The sequence below is a fragment of the Lissotriton vulgaris genome, chromosome 11 (genome assembly GCF_964263255.1).
Source record: "Lissotriton vulgaris chromosome 11, aLisVul1.2, whole genome shotgun sequence".
In the NCBI taxonomy this organism is placed as follows: domain Eukaryota; kingdom Metazoa; phylum Chordata; class Amphibia; order Caudata; family Salamandridae; genus Lissotriton; species Lissotriton vulgaris.
This window is the reverse complement of record NC_141699.1, coordinates 200,391,280-200,415,490: the sequence shown is the minus strand read 5'-3', so window position 1 is coordinate 200,415,490 and position 24,211 is coordinate 200,391,280. Positions and strand designations below refer to the sequence as shown.

Here is a 24,211-nt window from a genome sequence, read left to right as displayed (position 1 = left end):
TTTGTTTAACCATTGTTAACCTATATGCACCAACCAATCCTGATAAATCATTATGGCCCCAAATGCTGTCTCAATTGATGACTTATAAGGATGATTATTTAGTAGTAGTTGGTGATTTTAATATAGTTTATGATCCTATTCTAGATACACGATTAAAAGCTTGCTATGTTCCTTCACACATCCATTCTCAGTTTACATCTACTATAGGTCAGAGAGCTCTTTTTTTTTTTTTTTTAAATTTTTTGAAAACCTTTATTGATACCAGAACACACAGCTATTCAGCCTGACATCCCGGAGGCAAGGCAGCAAGAATAAAAGAGAAAAATAGTGTCAAACAATTGAGACATAATCATCGAAGGTTAATTTTATATAATATAAATACAACAACAGGCGCCCGCGGGCGCGAAAGTGGCAGTATGTAAAATGTGACGCTGGGTGTCAGGGATGGGTAGGGAATGAGGCAGGGAAACACGTAGCAAGGATAAATTACAGAATGGGAAAGAGGCGGGAGGGGGAAGGTATCAGGAGAATATAATATACTAGAGCTCAGTTGGCGTCACAGGTTAGGGAGAAGCATCATCATGTTGACTGATTGGCTCAGGCGGTAAGCACACATCCCCCCTATATTCATTCCATGCTCCCCAGATTTTAGTCCAAGTTCGAGGTCTCCCTCTGGCCACATAGACTGTCTTCTCCCTAAACATGCACCAGTCCATGTTAGCCTTCCACTGTACCAGTAGGGGGGCCTCGGCCGCACCCCATCTCTGGGCTATGTCCCTCTTAGCTACCATGTTCCCAAGGGTAACCCACCTAGTCTGTGCAACGTTGTGATCGGAAGGCTCCCATACATTCAAGAGGCATCGACGGGCCTCCGCATGGGCAGCCACGCCAGTAACCTCCTCCATAACGCGGTGTACCCTCCTCCAGTAGGAGGCGATCACCGGGCAGTCCCAGAGGATGTGTAGAAAAGTGGCAGGAGCTCCACAGCCCCTGCGGCAGAGACCGTCAGGCGAGAAACCCATGCGCATCAACCGGGGCCCTGTCATATACACCCGGTGCAAGACCTTAAACTGTACGAGGCGAAGACGGGAAGAAATGGCAACCTCCTTAGGAGAGGAAACCGCGCTCTGCCAATCCTCGTCGTCCAATTCAAGGCCATCTGCTACCCACTGGTCTCTCAAACTAAGGAGGAGGTCCGTGCGTGCATTGATCAACTTCTTATATGAGAGTGAGATTGCGCTGTCCGGCATATGCCCATCTAGGATCCTGTCTTCCAGTGGGGAGCTTTCGGGAATGACGCCGTCCGGCGGAGAGGCCGAAAGTAGCGCATGTCGCAGCTGAGCGTAGCGAAAAAACTCCGTCGCGCCCAGCTGGTACTCAGCTTGTAACTGGGGGAAGGTCTTAATCAAGCCCTTGGAGAGCATGTCATCAACCCTGCTGATGCCGATAAGGTCCCACTTATCAAATCCCTTGGTGTGCCATAGTCTACCCAGGATGTCGGAATCAAAGAGGGGAGTGAATCTCGTGAGTCTGCCCTGCCACCCCTGTGTCTTATTAACCGCTCGCCAGGTGCGGACAGCCGTGCGGGTGGGGCCCGTCAACTTCCGGTCAAAAGACTTGGAGTATAGGGCCCGATAGTAATTACCATCGCCCATCAGCCACCTATCCATGGCATAGCCGGGGCTCACCACTGGGCCATAGAAGCCATGGTTTAGGGCTGCTAGCTGCGAAGACCAGTAGTAGCGGCGCACGTCTGGGAGGGCGATGCCCCCATCATACCAGGGGAGCGTGAGTTTGTGAAAGGCAACGCGGGGGCGACCCTCCCAGAGGAGGGTGCGGAGAAGGCCTTCGAGGTCACGAAAGTAGCGGGCTGGGACAGGGTCTTGAGCGTTTTGGAGTGCGTACAGGAACCTGGGCAGGGCCATCATCTTGAAAAGAGCGGCACGGCCAAGGAGGGAGAGTGGCAGATTACGCCAATTGTCCACGTCACGCCGCAACCGCTGAAGAGGAGGAAGCAGGTTGTTGTCATGCCTTAACTTAGGATTACCAGTGGCAATCTGAATACCGCAGCCTCTAGGGAGACGCGGAGTATCTCCCTTGAGGACATATAGGGAGGACTTGGCCCAGTTGATAATAAGGCCAGAGTACCGCCCAAAAAGTCTGATGACATCACAGGCCACGATAAGGGATCTGCAGGGGGAAGTCAGGTAAAGGAGTATATCGTCGGCGTACAGGGAGACCCTGTCTTCAAAGCCAGGGGCCCACGTAATGCCTCTCAAGTCAGGATGTGAACGCAATAATGCTGCAAGTGGTTCGAGGGCCAAGGCAAACAAGAGGGGGGACAGGGGGCATCCCTGTCTGGTACCTCGACGTAGGGGAAATGGCGCCGAGAGGCGACCATTGACCGTGACATTGGCCATCGGGTCCGCATACAAGAGCTTCACCCAGCTCACAAAGACAGGCCCAAACCCGAGTTTGGTCAGCACTGCCCACAGGTACGGCCATTCGAGCGAGTCGAAGGCCATAGTGGCATCCAGAGACGCCAGAACAGCCGGCTCTTGAAGAGTGTGGGCCCTGGCCATGACACCATGGAGGCGGCGCAAGTTAAGGGCAGTGTTTCGGTGGGGGATGAATCCCGACTGGTCGGGATGCACGAGATCGCCAATGACTCCAATCAAGCGATTAGCCAGCAACTTGGCGAGGACCTTGGGCTCCACGTTAAGGAGGGAAATAGGACGGTACGAGCGACAGACGTCCCGTGGTTTACCCTCCTTGTGGATGACCACGATGGTAGCCAGTCGTTGGTCCAGGGGGAGAGAGCCTCTCTCAAAGGACTCCAAGAACATCCTACGGAGGTGCGGGGAAACCGCGTCCGATCGGATTTTGTACAATTCCACCGGTATGCCGTTAGGCCCGGAGGCCTTTCCGGTCCTTAGTGAACGGATCGCAAGGTCAATCTCTTCAGCAGTGATGTCCCTATCTAAGTCCTCTCTCTCCTCCTCGGAGAGGCTGGGCAGGTCAATATCGGAGAGGAAGGCCGACGAGTCCGCCTCCGAGAAGTCAGAGGCAGACTCGTAGACCCCCTGAAAGTAGCCAGCGAATGAATCAACAATGGCGCTAGGGTCCGTAAGGACCACACCGTCGTCTCCGACGAGCTCGGGCACCACACGGCTGGCCATCTCCCTTCTGTCAAGCCAAGCCAACAACTTCCCGGCCTTATCGCCCACATCATAAATACGGCCTCGCTGTTCCTTGGCCAGGACAAGAGCGGCATTAGTGGCCAGGGCGTGGTATTCCGCTTGTTTCAGCGAGAGAGTATGGAGGACAGAGGGGTCCGGTTCGGGTCCCAATTGGGCCTCGAGGCGCAGCACTTCCTGCTCGATAGCCAGCATGTCAGAGTCTCTAGTATGACGGGTCTCAGCGATAAGCGCCTGGGCCTCGCCACGGAGCACCGTCTTAAAGGCTTCCCAGAGTGTAACGGCCGATCTCACCGAGCCCACGTTCTTGGAGAAGTAAAGATCAATAGCTTTGGCTAGGAGGCAGCGGGTCTTGAAATCACGGAAATACCACGGATTGACCGCTGCCGGGCGTTCCGACAGAGTCACTCCAAAGTCAAAGGAGACCCATAACGGGGAGTGATCGGAAATGCCCCGCGCAAGAAAGCGGGCCTCGGAAACGGCAAGTGCGTCCGAAGCCAATGTGAGAACATAATCGATGCGCGAAAGACTCCCGTGCGCACCTGATAGGAAGGAAAATTGGCGGAGCGTGGGATGCAAAAGTCGCCACCCGTCCACCAGCCCAGTAGACTCAAGGAAGGACGGCAGCCACATCTGCGGGCCACGTAAGTCGCGGGGCGGTTGGCGATCAAGCAGACCGGAGCAAACTGAATTAAAGTCACCCCCCACAATCAAACGACCAGCCGGCATAGACAAGATGGCACCACCAAGGTCTTGAAAAGTACTAGACTGGAGCCCTGGGGGGACGTACACAGTAAACAACGTGAGGGAACGCCCTTCCCATCTACCAGCTACGGCGGCATACCGCCCCCTATCATCAATCAAAGTGGTCTCTATCTCCAGGGGAAGGGACGCGCGCACGAGTATGCCCGCCCCCCGGGAGCCGGAAGAGAACCCCGAATGCGCCACCATTTTATAACCCTTGCGATTCAGAGCTTTACAAGCGTTACCCACCAAGTGTGTCTCCTGAAGAAGGACAATATCTGGCATATGCCGTTTAATCAGTTGTATCACCACCCCTCTCTTGATTCGATCACCCAACCCGTTAACATTCCAACTGAGAATTCTTAACATCCTACCCCTATTCCCTCCACTGCCCGCCCCACCCAAAGCCCAAAGACACCCGCATCAGAAACAGTGCAGGAAAAAGGAAAACAACACAAACCGTAACTGTGCCCAACAAACCCCCCACCCTGCACCCCTGCATTAGACTAAAAAGCCCCCCCAACCAGCAGTGTGCCTGTCGCCCCATTAACTACTCTACAAAAGACCCAGAGGAGTGAGGAATCCCCGTGAAATCGTCCCGCCACCCACCATGTAAATAAAGGAGAGAATAGTAAGCACCAAAAACACCAGCCCGGCGGTCATTCGAGGCAGGGGTAGCCTCAGCTCCCAGTTCATTCTTGCCGCTCCGCTCCGCCCGAGGCGCCTCCAACATCATCTTCTTGCTCATCACGCGCTGGCGAAACAGTGTCCAGCCACTCGCTGACGTTCTCAGGATAGTCAAAAAAGAGGGCACGTCCCTTGTGTTCCACACGGAGCTTCGCAGGGAACTGCATGGAGTACTTGAGACCCATGTCTCTGAGGCGTCTCTTCACCCCCGCGTAGCTCAGTCGCTGACGTTGTACCAGCCTGGTGAAGTCCGGGTAGAAGTGCACCTCCGCATTTTGGTAGTGAAGTGGTCCGTGCGATCTGGATGCCTGGAGGATCGTATCTCGGTCTCTGAAATTGAGGAGGCGCGCCACAATCGGTCGCGGCGTCGCTCCCGTTTTAGGTGGTCCCCCTGGCACACGGTGGGCACGTTCCACTGAGAAAAAATTACTCAGTCCAGAGGGCGCCAAATGAGTCTTAACCAGGTCCTCCACAAACAGGTCCGCTGCGCCATTCTCGGACCCTTCCGGTACCCCTACTATACGGACGTTCTGCCGCCTGGCTCGCCCCTCAAAGTCCTCCAGCCGCTTTGAGAAGAGATCAGTAGTCGATCGCAGGTTACGGACCTCAGTCTGCAGTTCGGAGACATCCGAGGTCAGACTGGCGGTCTTGATATCGAGAGTTTTCACACGCTCATTAGTCTTGCCCAAGTTGGCCCTGATGAGGGTAATGTCAATAGCCATGGAGTCCACTTTATGAGACAGAGTCTCGTGCTGCTGCTGTACGTCGGCACGGAGGCTAGCGATGGCACCCATGATGTCCATGAGGGTAGGATCTGAGCCGTCCGGCGGGCTAGTCGATGGGGTCCCTTTAGAGACGGCCCCAGATGTAGGTGGCGACTTGAGGTTTACATACCGCTCCATGCGGTTGTTCTGTGTTTGCGATTTGCCCCGACCACCTTTATTCGATGCCCTGTCCGGATCACCTCTGCCCGCCATGATGGGTACGTGAGAACAAAGGCAAGGCAGCAGCAGGTCTGGGTCCACAGCCGAGAGGAAGACGGATCAAGAAGTCTCGACAGGCTGACGAGGGCCAGGCAAGAGCGCAGTGTCTTCACCAAGGAGGCGGCAGGCGGGCACCGCGCAGTTCGAGCAGGCGAAGTGACGAAGTGACGAAGTCCGGAGGGACAATGGCACCGTCACGGAGCAGAGTTCAGCTCGACGTAACTTTGCTTAGGAGCCACCGATTTGGAAGCCGATTGCAGTCCCCGCCTCAGTAGGCCGTCAGCATTACAGTGCCACCAACGTGGGTCAGGATTTCAGGCAGGATAGTTGCGGTGGATCGGACGGTCCACGGAGCTCCGAGCTTACGCGGCCATCTTGGTCGCCCGCGAAGCTCCTCCCCCGGCAGGTCAGAGAGCTCTTATTGATGCTTGGAGGTTATGTAACCCGACTCTTATCTAAACAGACATTGGGTGATTCATTTCGAAAAGCCTTAATATGTCTCCTTCCTAAGGACAATAAATATCATACATTATGTAAAAGTTATCACCCAATATCTTTAATAAATATACATTATAGGATATTAGCAAAAATTCTTGCTTCATGCTTAGATCCTATCTTACCTCATCTAAGTGGGAAGGAGCAGTGTGGCTTCATTAAAGGTCGGCATCTTTGGGACAACACAAGTCTAAATAATATAAATCTTCTTTAGCAGCGATACATTTAGTTGCGGAAAAAGGATTTGATCGAATCAGTTGGCCTTTCATTTTTTCTGCACTTTCCTAGTTTGGTTCTAAATATATTAGTCATGTATCTTTGTTGTATGCTTCCCCCAAATCCTCTTTTCTAGCTAATGGTCTTATGTCTCCATTCTTTCCTCCTTCTAGAGGTGTTCAACAAGGTTGCACACTTTCACCTCTACTATTTATTCTTGCTTTAGAACCATTTTTTATAAAAATGTGTTCCAATATAGATATAATGTTTTCTTTTTAATGTTATGGTGATAAACAGCTCAAACTTTCTGTCTACACAGATGATATTTAACTTTTTATTTCTTAACCACAAATTTCTTTTCTTTTAGAAGTGACCAACTTTGCATCTGTCTCAGGTTATAAGTTAAATACTGATAAATGTGAAATCCTTCCCTTAAGTAGACTATGTTTCCATACAGATTTTGCTTCCTCTTCTTTTCACTGGCATCCCGATAAAATTTAATATCTTGGATTATGGTTTACTGACTCCATCAAAGATATAGTCTCTTTAAATGTTAAATCTCTTCTTACCATATAAACTTCACTCTCCTCTCGATTAAATCCTTTATGTTTATCTTGGTGGGGTCGTTTGGACACTATAAAATTGATGTTAGTACCTATAATTCTATTTTATCTCTCTAATATGCCGTAAATAGTTCCCCTTTTCATTATAAAAAATATACTCTATCCTGTCCAAATTTTTATAGTATAACAAAAAATATTGGATGTCTCTTCAAAAACGTAAAAGACCCAAACATTTGGGGCGGGGTTAACTTTCTGGATTTTCACACATATCATTTAGCCTTTTTCCTTAAACAAACTTCCCTCCTGTTACAAGAAGATGATTCTTTACTATCTCCTTTATGAAGTGATCTTGAAAAAACATTTTCACCTTTTCGCGCTAATGGAAACTTTATCTTTTATGTCCAGACCTTCATCATTATCTCTTCCGATAATTTTTTTTTTATACTTGTAAAGTACTTCATCCTATTCTTATCTCTTATAGAAATCCTAACAAAAATGTTTTACAATCACCAATTTGGCATAATGTGTTTGTTAAGTTGAACAATAAAACCATTTTTTGGAAAGATTGGTATGGTAAAGGCTTGAAATGGATCTTTCAACTTTTCCAAAGTGATATCTGTATCCCTTTTGCTGTAGCTTAATTTCGCTTTTCTTTTCCACTTTCCTATCAAACTAAATAAACATCTTTAATTTCTACCAATCAATCTTCATATAATAAACTTCCTCATATTTCGAATTCTTCTCTCCTAATATTCAGTGTCAATAAATTGTTATATTCATCCCCTTTCGTATCTCAACTATATTAGCATTTGACTGCTCTCCCAGATATTAGGGATAAAACAGAGGTGGAACCCTCTTGGGAAATTAACTTACAAACTACATTTTCAATCTCAATCTGGAACAAGATTTCGAATTAAATAAGGAAATCCTCTAGAGCAGCTAATTCTACCCAAACCCTATTTTTTCATCTAAAATAGGCTTGTAATCACTCCTGCTGCACTACATAGGATAGACTCTACTATTCTACCGACATTCTGGTTATGCTATGCTACCCCAGCAGATTTGAACATACGCTATATGAGTGCCCTCATATTTATCAATTTTGGTTACACATTTGGCAACAAATCAATACTATTTTTCACACACACATCCTATTTAATTTTATCAACCTCTTTGTAGGAATTGTTTCTGGTCACAGGTTAGACAGAGCATATATCCATCTAATTACTCTTGCTTTTAAAAGGGATCTCCTATGGCTTCCTATAACAACATTTTTTAAATTGTTCTGCTCGAAGATCATGTTTCCCTAATCCTCAGGTTGAAGAAGTCCCTAAACCTCCATTAATTTTCTTTATCTCATTGTTATTGCCAATAATTATTGCTGTCTCTGTTTATTCATAGTTTTTTTATATTACTGTTTTGTAATTATTAACTTTTGTATGATGGTATATGGATATTTTTTTTATATTTTGGCCTCCTATGCTTTATATGTATTCTTTTTATTATTCTTTCATTGTCGAGGCACAGTTTTTTCTCAATAAACTTTATTTTTAAATATTTCTCTTTCTTTGCTCTTGATTTATTGCCCCATCACCATCCTGTGACTGTGCTTGAAAAACTGTGCCTTTGAATAAACTAGGACAGTATCATTTCTTCCCAGTTTTACACCCATTAATTTCCTTCATAGGTTAGGAGAGTGTCAATTTCCCCGCTCTACTAGAAAATGTCACCTTAAATAATGAGGGGGGGGGAGACAACCTGCGTAAATATTGGTACTTTGGTGTACTGAGGACCCTTTAACTAATTATTAAGGAGTGAGGGACAAGACCACAACATATGTAGGAAGGAGGCATTATTAAGCTGGCACCGCGGTCAAACGGAAGTATTACTGTTGAAATATTTATTTAGTTTATCTGGCGAGAGATAGGCTCTGTGTGTTATGTATGTTTGTATCAGCTTGAATTTGGAGCTGCGTGGAATGTGAGTGGAGCTAGCTAATATGTGTTTCCATTCCGTATCTGTCCAGGGTCGGCCTCGGTCCTCAGCCCAGCGTGCACGAAGACTCGTCAGTGGTTTCAGTACATGTGTGAGCAGTGCCTCTACTAACCAGTGGATTACATGCAATCCCTCCCCCATAACATGCATAAACTGTATCACCAGGTGTGTTGGTGGCTCGCTTGTCATGTCCCCCATGCCTGTGTCACAGTCCTTGTTATAGGCCTGTGTAGGAGGAACTGGGCTATTGGAAAACTGCTGTCAGGCGCCAAGTTTTCAAATGAGGAGAGAGTGCCTTTCACATACAGGTCCCCAATCGTGTCTATGCCTGCATCGTGACAGGGTGCCAACAATGTATCTGTCAGTGCACCTCTACGCGTTCCGGTGAGTGGCCATATCGGGGCATAGGAGACCACGTCTTTGGTGAATTGCAAGCTCCTCCAGTAGCTTCGGTGAGCGAGCTCTATCTGAATCTGCTGTGGGAGGGGACGTTTCGGTAGTTGAGACTGCGTCCACGGGGTCATCATTGTTGCCGTGTCCATCAAGTTATTACTGCTCATCCATTTTGTGGCCACTGCAATTGAACCGCCAAGTAGTGGAGTTCCAGATGTGGAACCGCCAGGCCACCTCCTTCTACAGGCGCATATAGCTTTTGCAGTGCTACTCTGGGCCTTCCATTGTTCCAAACCAGTTCGCGTGTCAGGCCCTCCAGTTCCCAAAACAAACTGACTGGGGCGTATACTGGGAGATTCGCTAAATAGTACAGCAATCTCAGCAATACTATCATTTTGACAAGCGTTATGCGGCTCATTACATTTAGAGGGAGGGTCTTCCAAAAGTGTATTTGTACCTTAACAGAAGAGATGGCCCCTATCAGATTACCATCCAGTACGTCCGATGGGGACCTTTATATATAAACACCCAGATATCTGAACGTGGTTGGATACCAGGTGGGGGCAGTCCCATTAATAGTTACGTCAATTTCTGCCCCGTCCTCATTGAAGGAGTAGACACCTGACTTAGACCAAAACCAAGAAGCATTGATAAGAAGGTAGATAATGTTCCCCTTAGTGCCTCTCTGACTGGGTCAGCCACTATAAGCGGCCCTCCTATTATAAGCAAACAGACCTCCTCCCAAGAGCTCCCGCTCATTAACGCCAACAGTACGCCAGACTCTTTGGGAATCTGGGTGGGAAAGGAATTTCCTTGGGGATAACCGAAAGTTGGGACAAGGGGTCCTAAATCGAGCTAGCTCTGGCGGTCCGAGTTGGGGGGGGGCGGACCGCCACAAGAATTCCCAAATAAAAATGGCCCAGTGCATGGTCCTGATTGCATACCGTACACATTGATCCTGACAGTGGTCCCCCATCTCCCCCCTGGCCAACAAGAAAGCTGTCAAAGCCTTATCGGCAATCGGCAAATCTGGTGCATTGGTGCTCTAGGAAAATCTTATTTCAGACAAACTGGCCTGAACATATCATCATGGCAAGGCAGGTGAGCTGGTTGGGTCACACGGCCAAATGTGTGGATGGGGATTGTATTGTGCTTAACTTTAGCAATGCTAGGTAAGCGCATCTTGCTTTGACACATCTCCGAGATTCACCTAATGAATTTGGTAAAGGATCGCCCACTAGGCTTTTTCTATCCTCCCAACCAGGAGACTATCATGAGACAACAGCCCCTATTGCTACACCAGAATTGATTCCCCCCCCTCCCATTCGTTTTTATTTACCCATCCTAACAGTTTTGATGCCTTCTCTGCTTTGAGTGAAATTGACTGACCGTCCGTGTTCGGGTAGTTCAGTCGAAACGATAAGACCTAGTTTACAACACATAAATCTAGAGAGAGACTCAGATACTGTTGATACTGGTGGCAAGCTACCCCCAGATCCATCAGTTCATTTTGCACAACTCTATTAGCACTAGCAAGAATATAGTTCAATCTTAAAAGCTCTCCCTGCCTCCCACTTCAATCCCTGAGGAGAGAGGCCTGGCCTGGCAACTCCTGTCACTATGCCTGCCATTAACTTTACATCTGTGGTACGGCGAATCAGGGACACACCACACTCCCATTTAAAATTCTTTCCTGGAACATCGCTGGTATTCGTCTGAAATTGTCCAATGAGGTGTGGCTAGAGTATATTAGGGGTTTTGACATCATCTGTCTCCAGGAAACGTTGCATAAGGACGACATTGAATTGGACGGTTATCGTTCCTTGTAAATGTAAAATGTAAACGTACAGGAATTTATATAGTGCAAATCACCGAGGGGTTTCTAAGCGCTTGCTTAGGGAACCCGTCCTGGTATTCCCCTGTGAGATAACCCCGGCAGGGTATCCGCAAGGTGAAAGCCAGGCATCCCGCCGCGATGGGCCGTTGTGGAGATTAAGCAAGCTATTGCCCAGAGTCACAGAGTGTGAACCCGTGAATCGAGTAGGCACCGGAGCGAGAATTGTCGAGTCCATGGACATTTTTTAGGACTCAAGACCCCGCCGAGCCGGGAATTGAACCCTGGTCCCGGGCTGACCTCTGCTTCCAGGTCTGCCTCATCTAACCAGTGAGCCACACTTCTCCACTTCACCATCCATGCAACACCGTCACCTGCAGGGAGGGCTAAAGGAGGGCTGGTGTGGCTAATTTCAGTTAAATATGGGTCCTTACAAGCCCTTGCGCTTAATTCAACTAATCTTGATTTCCAACCTGATCCGGGTCGAGTTACTGGTGGTGAATTGGTATTATAATTTCTTTGCCATGTATCTTCCATGTTATTGAAGCCCTACATGCAGAAATGAATACTATCTATGGGAAGTGGCAGCCATTATGTATCCTCTGGGCGGGGGACTTCAACTGTACTACCTGTAGGTATAGCACCAAACGATTATGTGGGCTGCTGGACATAGAGGGCCAGCCTCAGCAGCATTTTATCCATACGCCACAGGGCGAGGCCTTAAATTCCATTATTCTTGAAAATGACCTGGGCCTTATCAATAATTCGGCCACTAGCCTTGTAACACAGTGCCCCACTTATGTTGGAGGAGGCAAGGGGAGTTCTATTGTTTTTATGTTCATCTCGAGAAAGTACTTGCCGCTTGTGGGCGATTTTGAGGTGGAACCAAACAATGCCAGCGACCTGAATCCCCTCACCATTTCCCTCAGTATAATAGCCCATGCAGGGAAAGGTGATGGTCGCCTCATTCAATATAACCGCAACAAAGGGGTAAGATTAAACTGGGGTAAAATAAACCCACCAAATTTGATGGAAAAATTGTTCCAGCAGATGTGGACTCTATTATGAGATGTCTTCAACACGATGCTCCACCAGATGAGGTCGTTTATGATTTTGAACTGGTTTGTGCAGATGTAGCCGAAAGACTTACTAGACCTGTACAGATAAGGGAACCCCAAGAGAGGCGGTGAGTTAACACTGAGTGCTCCAGAGCCCAAACGAATCTTAAAATGGCCCTTCATGCTAATCCTTGTGATAGAACCCACATTAAAAGCGCAATACAGGTATATAAAAGAGGTATTAATCAAAGGAAAGAAGAGCTGAGGAGATTAGATTGGGAGGAGATGGTGAGAGCCAGTGCTTCAAAAACACTAAAAGCTTTTGGAACATTATTAATCACTCCTTTTTTACGGACAAGGTTGGGCATATGGACATTCTGATCTTGGGGGACGCTTGGGAATCCCATATCCCCCGCCATATTTAACCCAAACTCTGTCCAATTAGAGGAGAAAAGTGAGGACCCATCCTCAGACCTAACCTCGGCCTCCCAATTAAACGCACCCTCTCAGTAGTTGAGGTTGAGGAGGCTTTAGCAAAGGAACTCTCTATGAAAGCCCCAGGCCGGTGGGGTCCCATTAGATCTGTTTAAAAGTAAACCCAATCTCCGGCCACCCCTGCTGACCAATGTTTTTAAAGCAGTGGAAGGAGGCCTTTGTGGTTCCTGTAATTAAAAAGGGGCAACAGGAGTGATCCTGCCTGCTACTGGCCAATCTTCCTTATTGATGCTATGGCTAGGGTCTTAGGGAGGGTCGTCCTTGCACGACTTGAAACCTGGGCGACCAACCCAGTGTCAAAAATGCAATATGGCTTCAGGAGGGAGTTGGGCACTACAGAACAAGGCTTCAACCTGTCCCTTATTATGGACAAGTACATGAGGGCCAGGGGGGCGGTTCTATCCACCTGACCTTCATGGACTTGTTCGCCGCTTTTGATACCGTTAATCAGGAGTAATTGTGGGCACTAATGGGGACAAAGGGTGTTGAGGAAGCTTTTATTTCCCTTTTGCATAGGCTACATGCCTCTACAACTGTTGCCGTAAGATACGGCCCCCAGGGGGCAAAAACTAGGCGTATTGTTTCCACAGAAGGTGTACGGCAGGGGTGCATTTTAGCTCCTTTCCTTTTTTTTAATCTACACTAATGGCCTAGAGGCATTTTTAATAGACATGGAAATTGACTTTCCCTGAATTGGTGGCAATCGTGCACAGATAACACTGGCCTGATGGCTCTGACAGCAAACAGCCTCCAAAAGTCACTCAACGCTTTACAGATTTTATGTTGGCCCTTGATTTAAGAATCAATTTAATCAAATTGTATATTATGGTGCGTAGCCCCAAATCGACAAGCTGACCAATTTTACATACTTGACGGAACATTTTTAATAACATTATGAATTGAGGTCCTCTCGTCACTGCTAGGGGGCAACATACTAGCTGGGTTGTGGGGGGGTTATTCCGCTTTGCCTGTAAGCTAGGTCACAAGCCGGTGACAGAGCTGGTTACCCTATACAAAGCTAAATGCCTATCTGTTGCATCCTATGGGGAAGGAGTTTGGGATTACCACAAAAGCTGCCAGCTACAGGTCATGGAAAGCAAATTAATTAAAAGGCGATTGATGACCCAAACCGTGCCCCCTCACTCTTCTGCCATCATGAGCTGGGGCTGGAATTTTTAGAGGATCGACTAGATATTGCCCCTCTGTTTTAATGGGCAAAAATGTGGCTGTCCTAGGAATTAATGTATTGTATTGTATTGTATTGTATTGTATATTCAATTTCTATAGCGCCTTATCACCCAGGGGTCTCTAAGCGCTTTGCAGAGAGTGAGCACCATACTAGAGGGGAGAGAGTTAGGCATTACCCCAGGCCTCCTGAAACAGCACCGTTTTTAGCTTTTTTCTGAAAGATAAAAGGTTTGTTTCTTTGCGCAGGCTCTCTGGCAGTTTGTTCCATGCAATGGGAATTGTATGGGAAAACGTGCGCCCTCCAAAGGAGGATAGCTTAAAACGCGGACAAATCAGTAGAGCAGCGTCTGCTGATCGTAAATTCCTGCTTGGGGCGTATGGAACTAAACGTTTCTTGATATATTTTGGGGCTTGTCCGTACAGTGCTTTATGCGTTAGCCTGAGTCCTTCTCGGTTTGTTGAAGATCAGTCTGGCGGCGTCGTTCATGACTATCTGCAGTCTGCTCGACAAGTTTTGAGGGATATTGTCATACAGAACGTTGCCGTAATCCAGGCGTGCCAGGATCAGTGCTGATACTGCTCTTCTAAGCGTGTCTACCGTCAGGATTGGGGATAGTTTGCGCAATTGCCTCATTAGCCCCACACAAGTACCCACTACGGCTGAGACTTGGGCAGACATGGTGAGGTTTACATCGATCATCAGGCCCAAGCTTTTTACTGCTTCAGCTGGTATTGGGGATGGCCCTAATTCGGTAGGCCAGAGGAGGTCGTTCCAGGGGCTAGATGCCGTTGTGATCGCCAACACCTCGGTCTTATCGGGATTTATTTTTAATGAGTTGGTCGTCATCCAGTTCACGGTGAATTTTAGAATGTTCTGCATTCTCTGGTATGCCATTGGACAGTTGTCAATTTGAATAATAATCTGCGTATCGTCGGCATAGTTGTATATACTGCAGTCCATCTGATTTAATGTTGAGATGAGAGGTTGCAGGTAGGCATTGAACAATAAAGGTGATAATGCCGAGCCCTGAGGGACTCCGCATGTGATACCTACTGCCTCCGATACCAGGTTAGCCAATTGCACTCTCTGGACCCGTGACTCCAGGAAGGATGTCAGCCAGGCATGTGCCCTGAATACCGAGGTCCCACATCCGCGACAACAATAGGTCATGCTTGACCGTATCGAATGCCGCAGAGAGGTCTAGCAGCACCAGGGCACATGGGTTTTTCCTGTCCGCTTTAAGTCTCAGGTCGTCCAGCACGGAAAGCATGACCAATTCCGTGCTATGGTGGGCCCTGAAACCAGCCTGGTTGGGCTCTAGTAGAGAGTTATTTTCTAGATGTTGAGAGAGAGTGGGCAATACGTGTTGTTCCAGGATTTTTGCTAGGAACGGTAGCTGTGAAATGGGCCTGTAATTTTTCAGGATCTTGGTATCGCCCCTGCCTTTTTCAGGAGGGGAATCAGGCGAGCCTCCTTGAAGTTGGATGGAACCTGTCCAGTTATGAGCGAGCTATTCAGGAGTGATAGTATGTCGTCCACGAGCCCTAACCATGCTTGTTTAAAGACCCTTGGGGGACACGGGTCCGCCGGTGAACCTGATTTAACTCGGCCCATCACTGTTCTAATAGTTTCCTTAGTGAGTAAGGGTATTGAGGTAAGGGGCTGGGTGACTGTTGGGGTCGTTTTGGTCGGAGTATCAGGACAGTCCAATCTGGGGGTCATCTTAATTTCGGACAGAAGATCAACAATCTTAGTGGTAAAGAAAGACTGAAATTTTTGGCAGTCTTCTCGTGAGAAGGAGGGGGGCTGTTCCTTCTTTTTTCCTAAATTCAGACAGAACCTTAAAGATTTCTTTCTGGGGATTAGGAGAGGTTGCAATTCTGTCTTCATAAAACTCAGCTTTCCTAGCCCTAATAGCTTGTTTATATGTAATTAACTCTTTGGCATATAAGGTTTGACTGTCAGAATCATACCCCTTGCGCCAGGCTCTCTCTGACCGACGCAGGGAGCGTTTCAATTGCCTTAGTGCCTCATTGAACCATGGTGCACTTTTCTCCTTATCTCCAATTTTAACCCTTCGTGCAGGTGCCACCACCTCTATGACGCTTTCCAGTTTTCGTGATAGTTTGAGACTGGCTGTCTCAGTGTCATCCTCTGGTTGTCTATTAAGGTGAGGTGGTAGTCTCTCAAGAGTGGAGATAAGTGTGTCAGTGTTGATTGTGTTCCACCTTCTCACGACCTGCCACTCAGCGGTGTGTGGTGCGCTTTGTCCTGGAAATACTATTCTACCCTGCAGCAGGTGATGATCCGACCATATGCAGGGAGATATAGTAATGGGGCCTAACATCGGGACTGACGTCCAGATCAGGTCTACTGTATGACCTTTCTCATGAGTAGGACCAGTCACCCTCTGGATTAGGTCTAACGAAGTCAATGCTTCATTTAGCTGTTTTGACATAGTGTCTTTGGGGGATTCCTCCCAGTGGAGGTTGAAGTCTCCCATAATCATGAGACCCTCATACCTAGTTCGTAGGTCATGAACCAGACCCAGAAAAGGTTCCATGAAAGCTGGGGAAGTCCTTGGGGGGTGGTAAACGAGGAGTATCACCAAGCAGTTGGTGGTGGAGCAGAGCTTGACTCCCAGAATATCCGCACCTTCCAGACTTTCTGTACAGATGATCTCGGATTTTAAAGATTTTTTATATAGAAGGGCGACCCCCCCCCCTTTCTACCATCTTTCCTGTTGTGAGTAGTGGCACTGAAATTGTGGGGTAGTGCTGCTACCAAGTCAGGCATGGACGAGTCTTCTAACCAGGTTTCCGTGACCCCCACGACATCTAAGTTATCTTCTTGGAGCCAGAGAACACTTCCAGATTATGTTTTTGGAGGGAATGTGTATTAAGTAGAGCAATGCTCTGTGAGGTTACTTTACGAAGTTCCCTCTTCAAATTAGTCTTGTTAGAAGGTGGCTTTCAGCAATCTTTCCTGTTTCAATGTATCCAATATGTGCGGGCATAAGAGACTGGTGTTAGTATTTAGTGCAATGTTTACAAGGGACATCATTAAGGATTATATTTATCTAGATAATGCTTTGTTGATCCCCTGGCTCCGATTTGTGAGAGATAAACCCCATGAGATAGGTTTGTGGCACTACTATGACAATCCTGCTCGTATCAACACAAATGTGAAAGTCATTGTAAAGGAGGAATACTATTTTAGGGTAACTGAGCTTCGCTCGCACAGGGAGGTATTCGGTCTCTCACATCTGTTCACTGGACAAAAGCAATTTTATCTAACTTTTACCACCAATGCCCAGACCCGATTTGTTTTAACCTGATTACGTTTACGCATTTTGCACTTTTTAATGGCATTCCTAAAACAATTAGGTTGGGTCGTTAAACTCACACCTTGCCCGTGTGATAATTTGGCAGTTCAGAGCGCCCTGCACTTTATGTTGTTTTGCCCCCTTTATAAAGAGCAGAAGGGAAAATGTTTAGCCCCACTTTTGAGGGAAACCCGACCTTGTACTTATATTGAAGGTTTTAATTTCTTGCACTCTTTGGCTACCCTTGATATTTGCACTGCTGTGGCTAGTTTTATTAAAGTTGCAATGGCGATTAGAAAACCTTATGAATCACCATAGAAGATTGTGAACGTTGCAACATTTTAAATAACAATTTTTATTTATCAATGAAACTTTAGGATTGATGACGTAGTCTGTCACACTGAGTATATGGCACTACGATTTATGCCCCTCTTTTAACTGCTTGAATGCTTTGAAAGGCTTTTTCTTATTGACTTGATTTATGCTGTCGCACAAATATGCTATGAACATTTTAAAGTGTAATGTATGCCTGTCAAACATTTATGGTCTTTGAAGCCGAACAAAGTTATTTTGAACTTGAACTTGAACTAATTATCTCCCCATCGTTAATAAACAAAAGCAGAAACAGTAAGCAAGGAAATTATTAGCAAAGAAAGAAAGAAAAAGAAAATCTTCAGGCCCAATTGACCTTCCCTATACCGGATTAGCCACAACTCTCCTGTACTATGACTGGCTGCTTACTGACTTCTGGCGGCATCCACCATTCTTCTGACCAGCTATCCTCCTTCTCATCAATATCTTTGGTGGCTTCCTTCGCCTCCGACCCTTCGCTTCCATGTTTCTCTGGAGTCTCTGTTGTCCAGGCTCCTTTCGGGTTACATCTGTCCAGGGCAGTCATCTTTCCGATAGTGGTTATCCTCAGGTGCTTTTCTCTGTGGGGTCTACTCATTTCTGACACCTTGTGTTCCTTCTGCTCCATGCCTCCTCACTTGTTGTCCTGCTCTGGTTTTCCTCCTTGTTGCTCTGCCCTCTCCCCAATGAAGAGAGATAATTACTTTCCCTTTTCTTTCCTTTCTGTGCCCATTTCCTTCCTGCCCATCTGTGTCTTTTATCTCTTTCCACCTCTCTCTCTGCATCTCCAAATTTTATTGCAGACCAGAGGCTCCTATGATGCTTCTCTAATTTTGCGTTTTCTTAACAGCAGCAGTGAATTCCTTAACAACACGACTTCTCCCATAAGGCTTGGAGAAAGCTAGCCAATGGGATACAAAAAAAATCAGATTCTTTTACAATGCTCCTTATTGAAGAAATGTATATTCTACTGTGCATTTGGAATATTAATATTTGTTTGCCTTGCTGTGTTCGTGTTTTTCAGCTGCCTAGCGCACCCGCGACAGTGTTTCTCACTGCAAATGGACCGCGTTCACCATATTTGTTGCGCATTCTCTTGTGACGCCAACCACCTTCTCCTGGTGATGCTTCGTTTTGCTGGCATTTTCTTCAACTGTGCCTCTGCTTGCAGTGCCATTTCCTCCGGAGCCTCAGATCTGCCTCTGCTTTGGTCCAAGGTCTTTGTATTTCTGTCAGTAAGCCACTCCCTGGGCGCGCAGGCGTCTCCCCGCCTTCCGAAGGTCCCCTGTTCTATTTTATTCAGTTTTTCACACGCCCCCTAGGAGAGTCAGGCTCTATCTGCACGGCCATTAAAAAATGAAACTTTTTCCTTCTACTTTGGCATATTTGTGGCTTTCGTTACTCATTTTACTATGGAGTTAGCAAGTTCTCCCATGTCGCAAGGTAATGATAAAGAACAGTTAAAAAATTATTTGAATGAATGTATTTATTCTTCTGTAGAACAGGCTGATGCACCTGCATAAATAAATGTCAAAGAACATTGAAATGTCTGTGGTGAATATTGTGGCAAAGACATTTATGGCCATTTTGTGGGGGAAAGCATAAATTTAAAAGCCACTTCTTCTTTACATGCACTGTCAAAGAAAGTGCAATCAGCTCCCACTTTCCCTAAAGTCACACTTCTGACTAGTGAAGTTCCCTGACGTATGGATGAGGACGTGGTTCCTCCCAGGCCTCCAAACAAGGAGGAGAATTATAAAACACCTTAGAAGTGCAAAAAAAGTCTAAAAATACACAGGAGAAGAGGTCAAACATTGTTATATCACAGATATTTGAAACAGACAGATGACGACATGGGTGATAAAGATATGGATGGTGATAAGGATAACGATGGGTCCTTTGATCTTTTTTCTTCCTCTCCTGATAAAAAGTCCACATTTCTGTTCTTGTCTACTGATCCCTTCATGGCAAAAACCGTCCTTGATGCCAAGGGGATACCTATGTTCGACCTTGGCCTTATACATCATCCTACTTCTATGGAATGGTTTCCAGCTGAACATGTGGGGAATTATTTTACTATATTACCTCAAGACTTCGCTTGTCCTTAGAAAAACAAACCAGAGCCAAATAGAAATCTAAATGCCCTAGACCTAGTTGTTCTCCATTATTACCCCCACCTCAACTATTGCTTCTACATTACTCACTTTCTTTTTTAAGTTTGGCAACGATCCCCTCAAAGGTGTGGACAAAGGCTGGTTCACATGCTAGAATATACTGCATAATATTGTTGGTCGCTTGGCTCACATATTTGATATGGCAAAGTAGCTAGATCGGAAAGAATACAGTTGGCCTTAAAAACTGTTGTTATATATTCAGAGGGCCTTTTGTCTTTTAGACAATGGAAACCCCACCATCACCCACAAACGGATGAAGGGTCTTCTTCTCTAGTTGGATCCTAAGTTGGCAAGTTTAGCTACTTTAGACCCAGGTATCAAGGCAGAGGGCTCTTGTTTTAGAGATTCTTTTGTCAAAGAGCTCAGTAAATATGTTACTGCATTTACTTCTATTGACAAGGCTCAGCAATCTCTTAAAAAGGTTTTTTCACAACAGGTTTTTGTGAGGGTCAGTTGAGGCAGGAGCCGCTTTACTGGCCTTAACTACCACCACTAGGGATGTACTCGCACTACAACAACAAAAGTGACTACTACTCCCCTTCCCAGTACTACAAGCCTCAGTTCTAGCCCCAAAGAGGCAGAGGATATCGAGGTCAGCGACAAAAAGCTTCAGAGTTAACACACAGCAAGGTCAGTCTTTGTTCTGGCCAACCTCTGGTAGGAGTTTGTCTTATTTATTACAGAACAAAGTGGCAAATGGTAACATAAGACCCTTCGGTTCTAAATACAGTCAAGATTATGTTATAGAACTCTATGCAAAGCCTTTTCTTTTAGTGTTTCCTCCTTCCTACAAAGTTCTCCTCAGAAATGTCCACCATGATCTCAATAGAAATTCTGTCCCTATTACAAAAGCATGCAATACAACTATCCATTCCAGATCCGTCAGGGTTTTTCAGTTCTCTTTTCCAGTACAAAAGAAAAACAAAATGATGAAACCCATCATCAATCTCAAACTTTTCAATCATCTTGTGGTGTACAGTCATTTCAAGATGGAAACATTTCTACATCTGAAGGATTCTTTACTTCAACACGACTAGCAGGATTCCTGCCACAGCTCACCTCTCTTGATTGTTATAATATACTAGTATGACTCATATAATTCCTCTCAACACCTAATAATGAACAAACGTTTTGTACGGAGTCTGACCATACTACATACTGTTGGTAATAGCTAGCTGCAGCCGGTGTTCCCCGCTTTGTTTGAAAAGGCTTAATAGCTTTTACAGATGTTTTACCATGGATATGCGCCGTCAGTTTTCAGGTGCCACGGAAACATACAGAAAATCCAGAAGGATATGTATTGAGGAACTGACAAAGATGACCTCAACGTGAACCTTTGTGAAGACAACCTGCATCAAATTAATCCCCTGCACCTGTTCCTTGCTATAAGCGATTAGAACGTGGCCTTTGTGATCATTCTAAAACACAATCTGGAAGACAGACTCATCAAATGAATTATCTGCACCTGTTCCTTGCTAAAAGCAATTAAAACATGAGCTTTGTGAACATTCTAAAACACATCCTCGAAGACAGCTGCACTTGTTCCCTGTTATAAGCTATTAGAACGCTTATACATTGAAACATGCCCACAACTTTACTCACAGACACCATGGCCCGATTCACAAAAGTAATCTGAGACAAAATCCTAACTTTATGACTTTCGGTATTCACAAAAGCCATTTAAGAGAAGTAAAGTTAGGATTCCTAACTTTACTACGCCTAAACTGAGACACAATCCTAACTTTATGACTTTTGGTATGAACAAAGGGCATTTAGGGTTAGTAAAGATAGTACTACTCCTAAATGCCCTTTGTGAATACCGAAAATCGTCAAGTTAGGATTTTGTCTCAGATTATATTTGTGAATCGGGCCCAATGTAAAGAAGAAAATGCAAGCAAGATCTGCCATCGCAAAGAATCTATGTTTGAATTATTTCAAGACCACATTAATCTCAATAGGAAAAGGATCTTTATATACCTCTTTTAAGACAATCTTGAACAACCTTGCAAAATGAAAATTCATTGCATCAGTCAGATTAAAATGTAGCAAACAAAGTCATACATGGCTAGTACTAAGGGCCATATTACGATGACAGTCAGACCCACCTGTCTGACCGCCACGGCCATGATCCAATTCCGACCGCAGAATCTGGGAAAACTTCCCCCGCCATATTACAATGCAATCACTGCTACTGCGAAGCTTTTATCTACAGCGGTGCATATATTTCCAGATATGTCGCTGCAAGTGCGTACAAGCAGCTCACAGGACCCATGTGATTTGTACACACATGCATTGCATATGTGGGGAAATGCCTTGTGCTGCATGCACCACATTGCAATCTGTGCACAGTCCAGTCAATATGGATCTACACTACCTATGGACTTACCTGCATTGCGGCGTCCATAGCATCGTAGTCTTCGGGCCAGAGGCCCTTGGAAAAGCACCCATCCCGACGGACCACGCACGGAACCTGGGCATCATCCTGGACTCATCACTCTCTATGAACAGACAAGTCAACGCAGTCTCATCTTCATGTTTCAACATCCTCCGCATGCTCAAAAAAACATTTCGCTGGATCCCCACCGAAACCAGAAAAACAGTTACCCATGCACTGGTCACAAGTCGCCTGGACTACGGAAACACCCTATACGCCGGTATCACCGCAAAACTCCAGAAAAAACTCCAACGCATCCAGAACGCATCAGCCAGACTCATACTAGACATCCCGCGCAAAGACCATATCTCCAACCACGTGAAAAACCTCCACTGGCTCCCCGTCAACAAGAGGATTACTTTCCGCCTCCTAACCCACGCTCACAAAGCACTCTACGAACTTGGACCCAATGCCTCAACAAACGACTTTCCTTCTACACCCCCCCTCGCCAGCTACGATCTTCCAACCAAGCCCTTGCTACCATTCCTCGCATCAATAAAACCACCATGGGAGGTAGATCCTTCTCCTACCTCGCAGCTAAAACCTGGAACTCACTCCCCACTCACCTACGCCTCACTCAGAACCACCTAACATTCAGAAAGCAACTTAAAACCTGGATATTCGACAAGTAATTCCCATCCCTTCCTCAAGCGCCTTGAGACCCTCTGGGTATGTAGCGCGCTATATAAATTTCTGACTTGACTTGACTTGACTTGACCCTGGTGTAGGGTGCACCTGGTGAAAGGTATCAATGCCGGAGATGGTCGAGGAAAAGCAGGTTTGGTTGACTATGCACCCCAAATCCTTAGTTTAAGAAGAATCAAGGCTGCTGGTTGGGCCACCATAGACGTCTTGTCAGAAATGCAGTCAGTGGTCTGAGAAAAGCTGTTAGAGTCAACTGTCTTCAAGGGGTCGGTTGGATTGCATCCATCACGCATCATAATTCAGCAGTCGGTTTGGCTGCTTCCGACAAGACGGTGGCGGTCCGACCGACGCCGATGAGGCCACAGGTGGCGTTCCGACCAGCATTGTAATGAGGCTCTAAATTCATATAAAGCACTCTGCCCACAGAATTATCTAGCAGAAACCTTTGCAGTACACTATACATTTAGATGTATGCAAAAACGTTTTGGGCTTCTTTTGCCTTTTGATTTTATGCCGAAAAGGGAGGAAAAAACACCCACACAGGTAAAAAGCACAAATAAGTTCTCCTTACCAGGCTCTCACGCTCTTTGCTTTGTTGTCAACTAAACACATGATTATTTTGTGTTGTTTATGTTAATCGTTGATTTTACATTTATATACACTGTCTGGCCATATGATATTAAAATGAAGGTATGGACATCCTTAAATATTTCCGTAGGTATTTATTGAATTATGTGTAGATAGTACAAATATGCATGGACAACATGACATAGTTCAACATCAGATAGTGCTTTTCTTTTATACTTCATGGCATCTTAAATAATTGACCTAGATGAACAAAACTATGATCAACTAGGAACTGCTTAACAATTAAAGTGAACTCCCACCTTTTGTTTATTGTCTTCAGCAGGCACATGAATGATAAAGATCCCGTCACTCAGGTTACTGACAGATATACCTAGAAGATAAATGTATAATGAAGAGTACTTAAAAAAATATTGATCTATGTAATGACCACTTCCATCCTAACATGACTATAACTTTAGACAGGGTACTCGACACGATCACAACGGAGTACAGCTAAACCCTTAGTCCTGCTGCCTAATTTAGAGACGTTCAGATTTTAAGTTTCCCATCGACTGAGCTGCTGTGGGCTCAGTTGACGGAAAGCTTCCTCTGATGGCCCAACTGAGTTGGGGCTATTGGAGGAAGGACATTACACTATCCGCTCTAACTACTGTGGATGGTAAAAAGTCTATTTTTGACTGTCTTTCTCCACCAGGAAAAACTTGGTGGTGAGAGGCAAAAATATATAATGTCCTCCATACCCTGGTAGAAAACTCTTACCATATGGGGGTCTTAGGGTTTTGGGTTTCTGAATCCATTTCGTGAATTTGTTTTAAAAAAACAAACATATTTGAAAAGCTTGGTAA

The 24,211-nt window shown here is 45.9% G+C and overlaps 1 protein-coding gene across 1 annotated transcript in view; it reads right to left on the bottom strand.

Moving 5' to 3' along the window:
* The window catches only part of MYO1H (myosin IH), a 655,926-nt gene that overhangs the window by 55,578 nt on the left and 576,137 nt on the right, over nt 1-24,211 (bottom strand). The window contains exon 28 of the mRNA XM_086943103.1: nt 23,666-23,736. Coding sequence (XP_086799229.1) covers nt 23,666-23,736 — 71 coding nt within the window. The remainder of the gene's footprint in view (nt 1-23,665; nt 23,737-24,211) is intronic.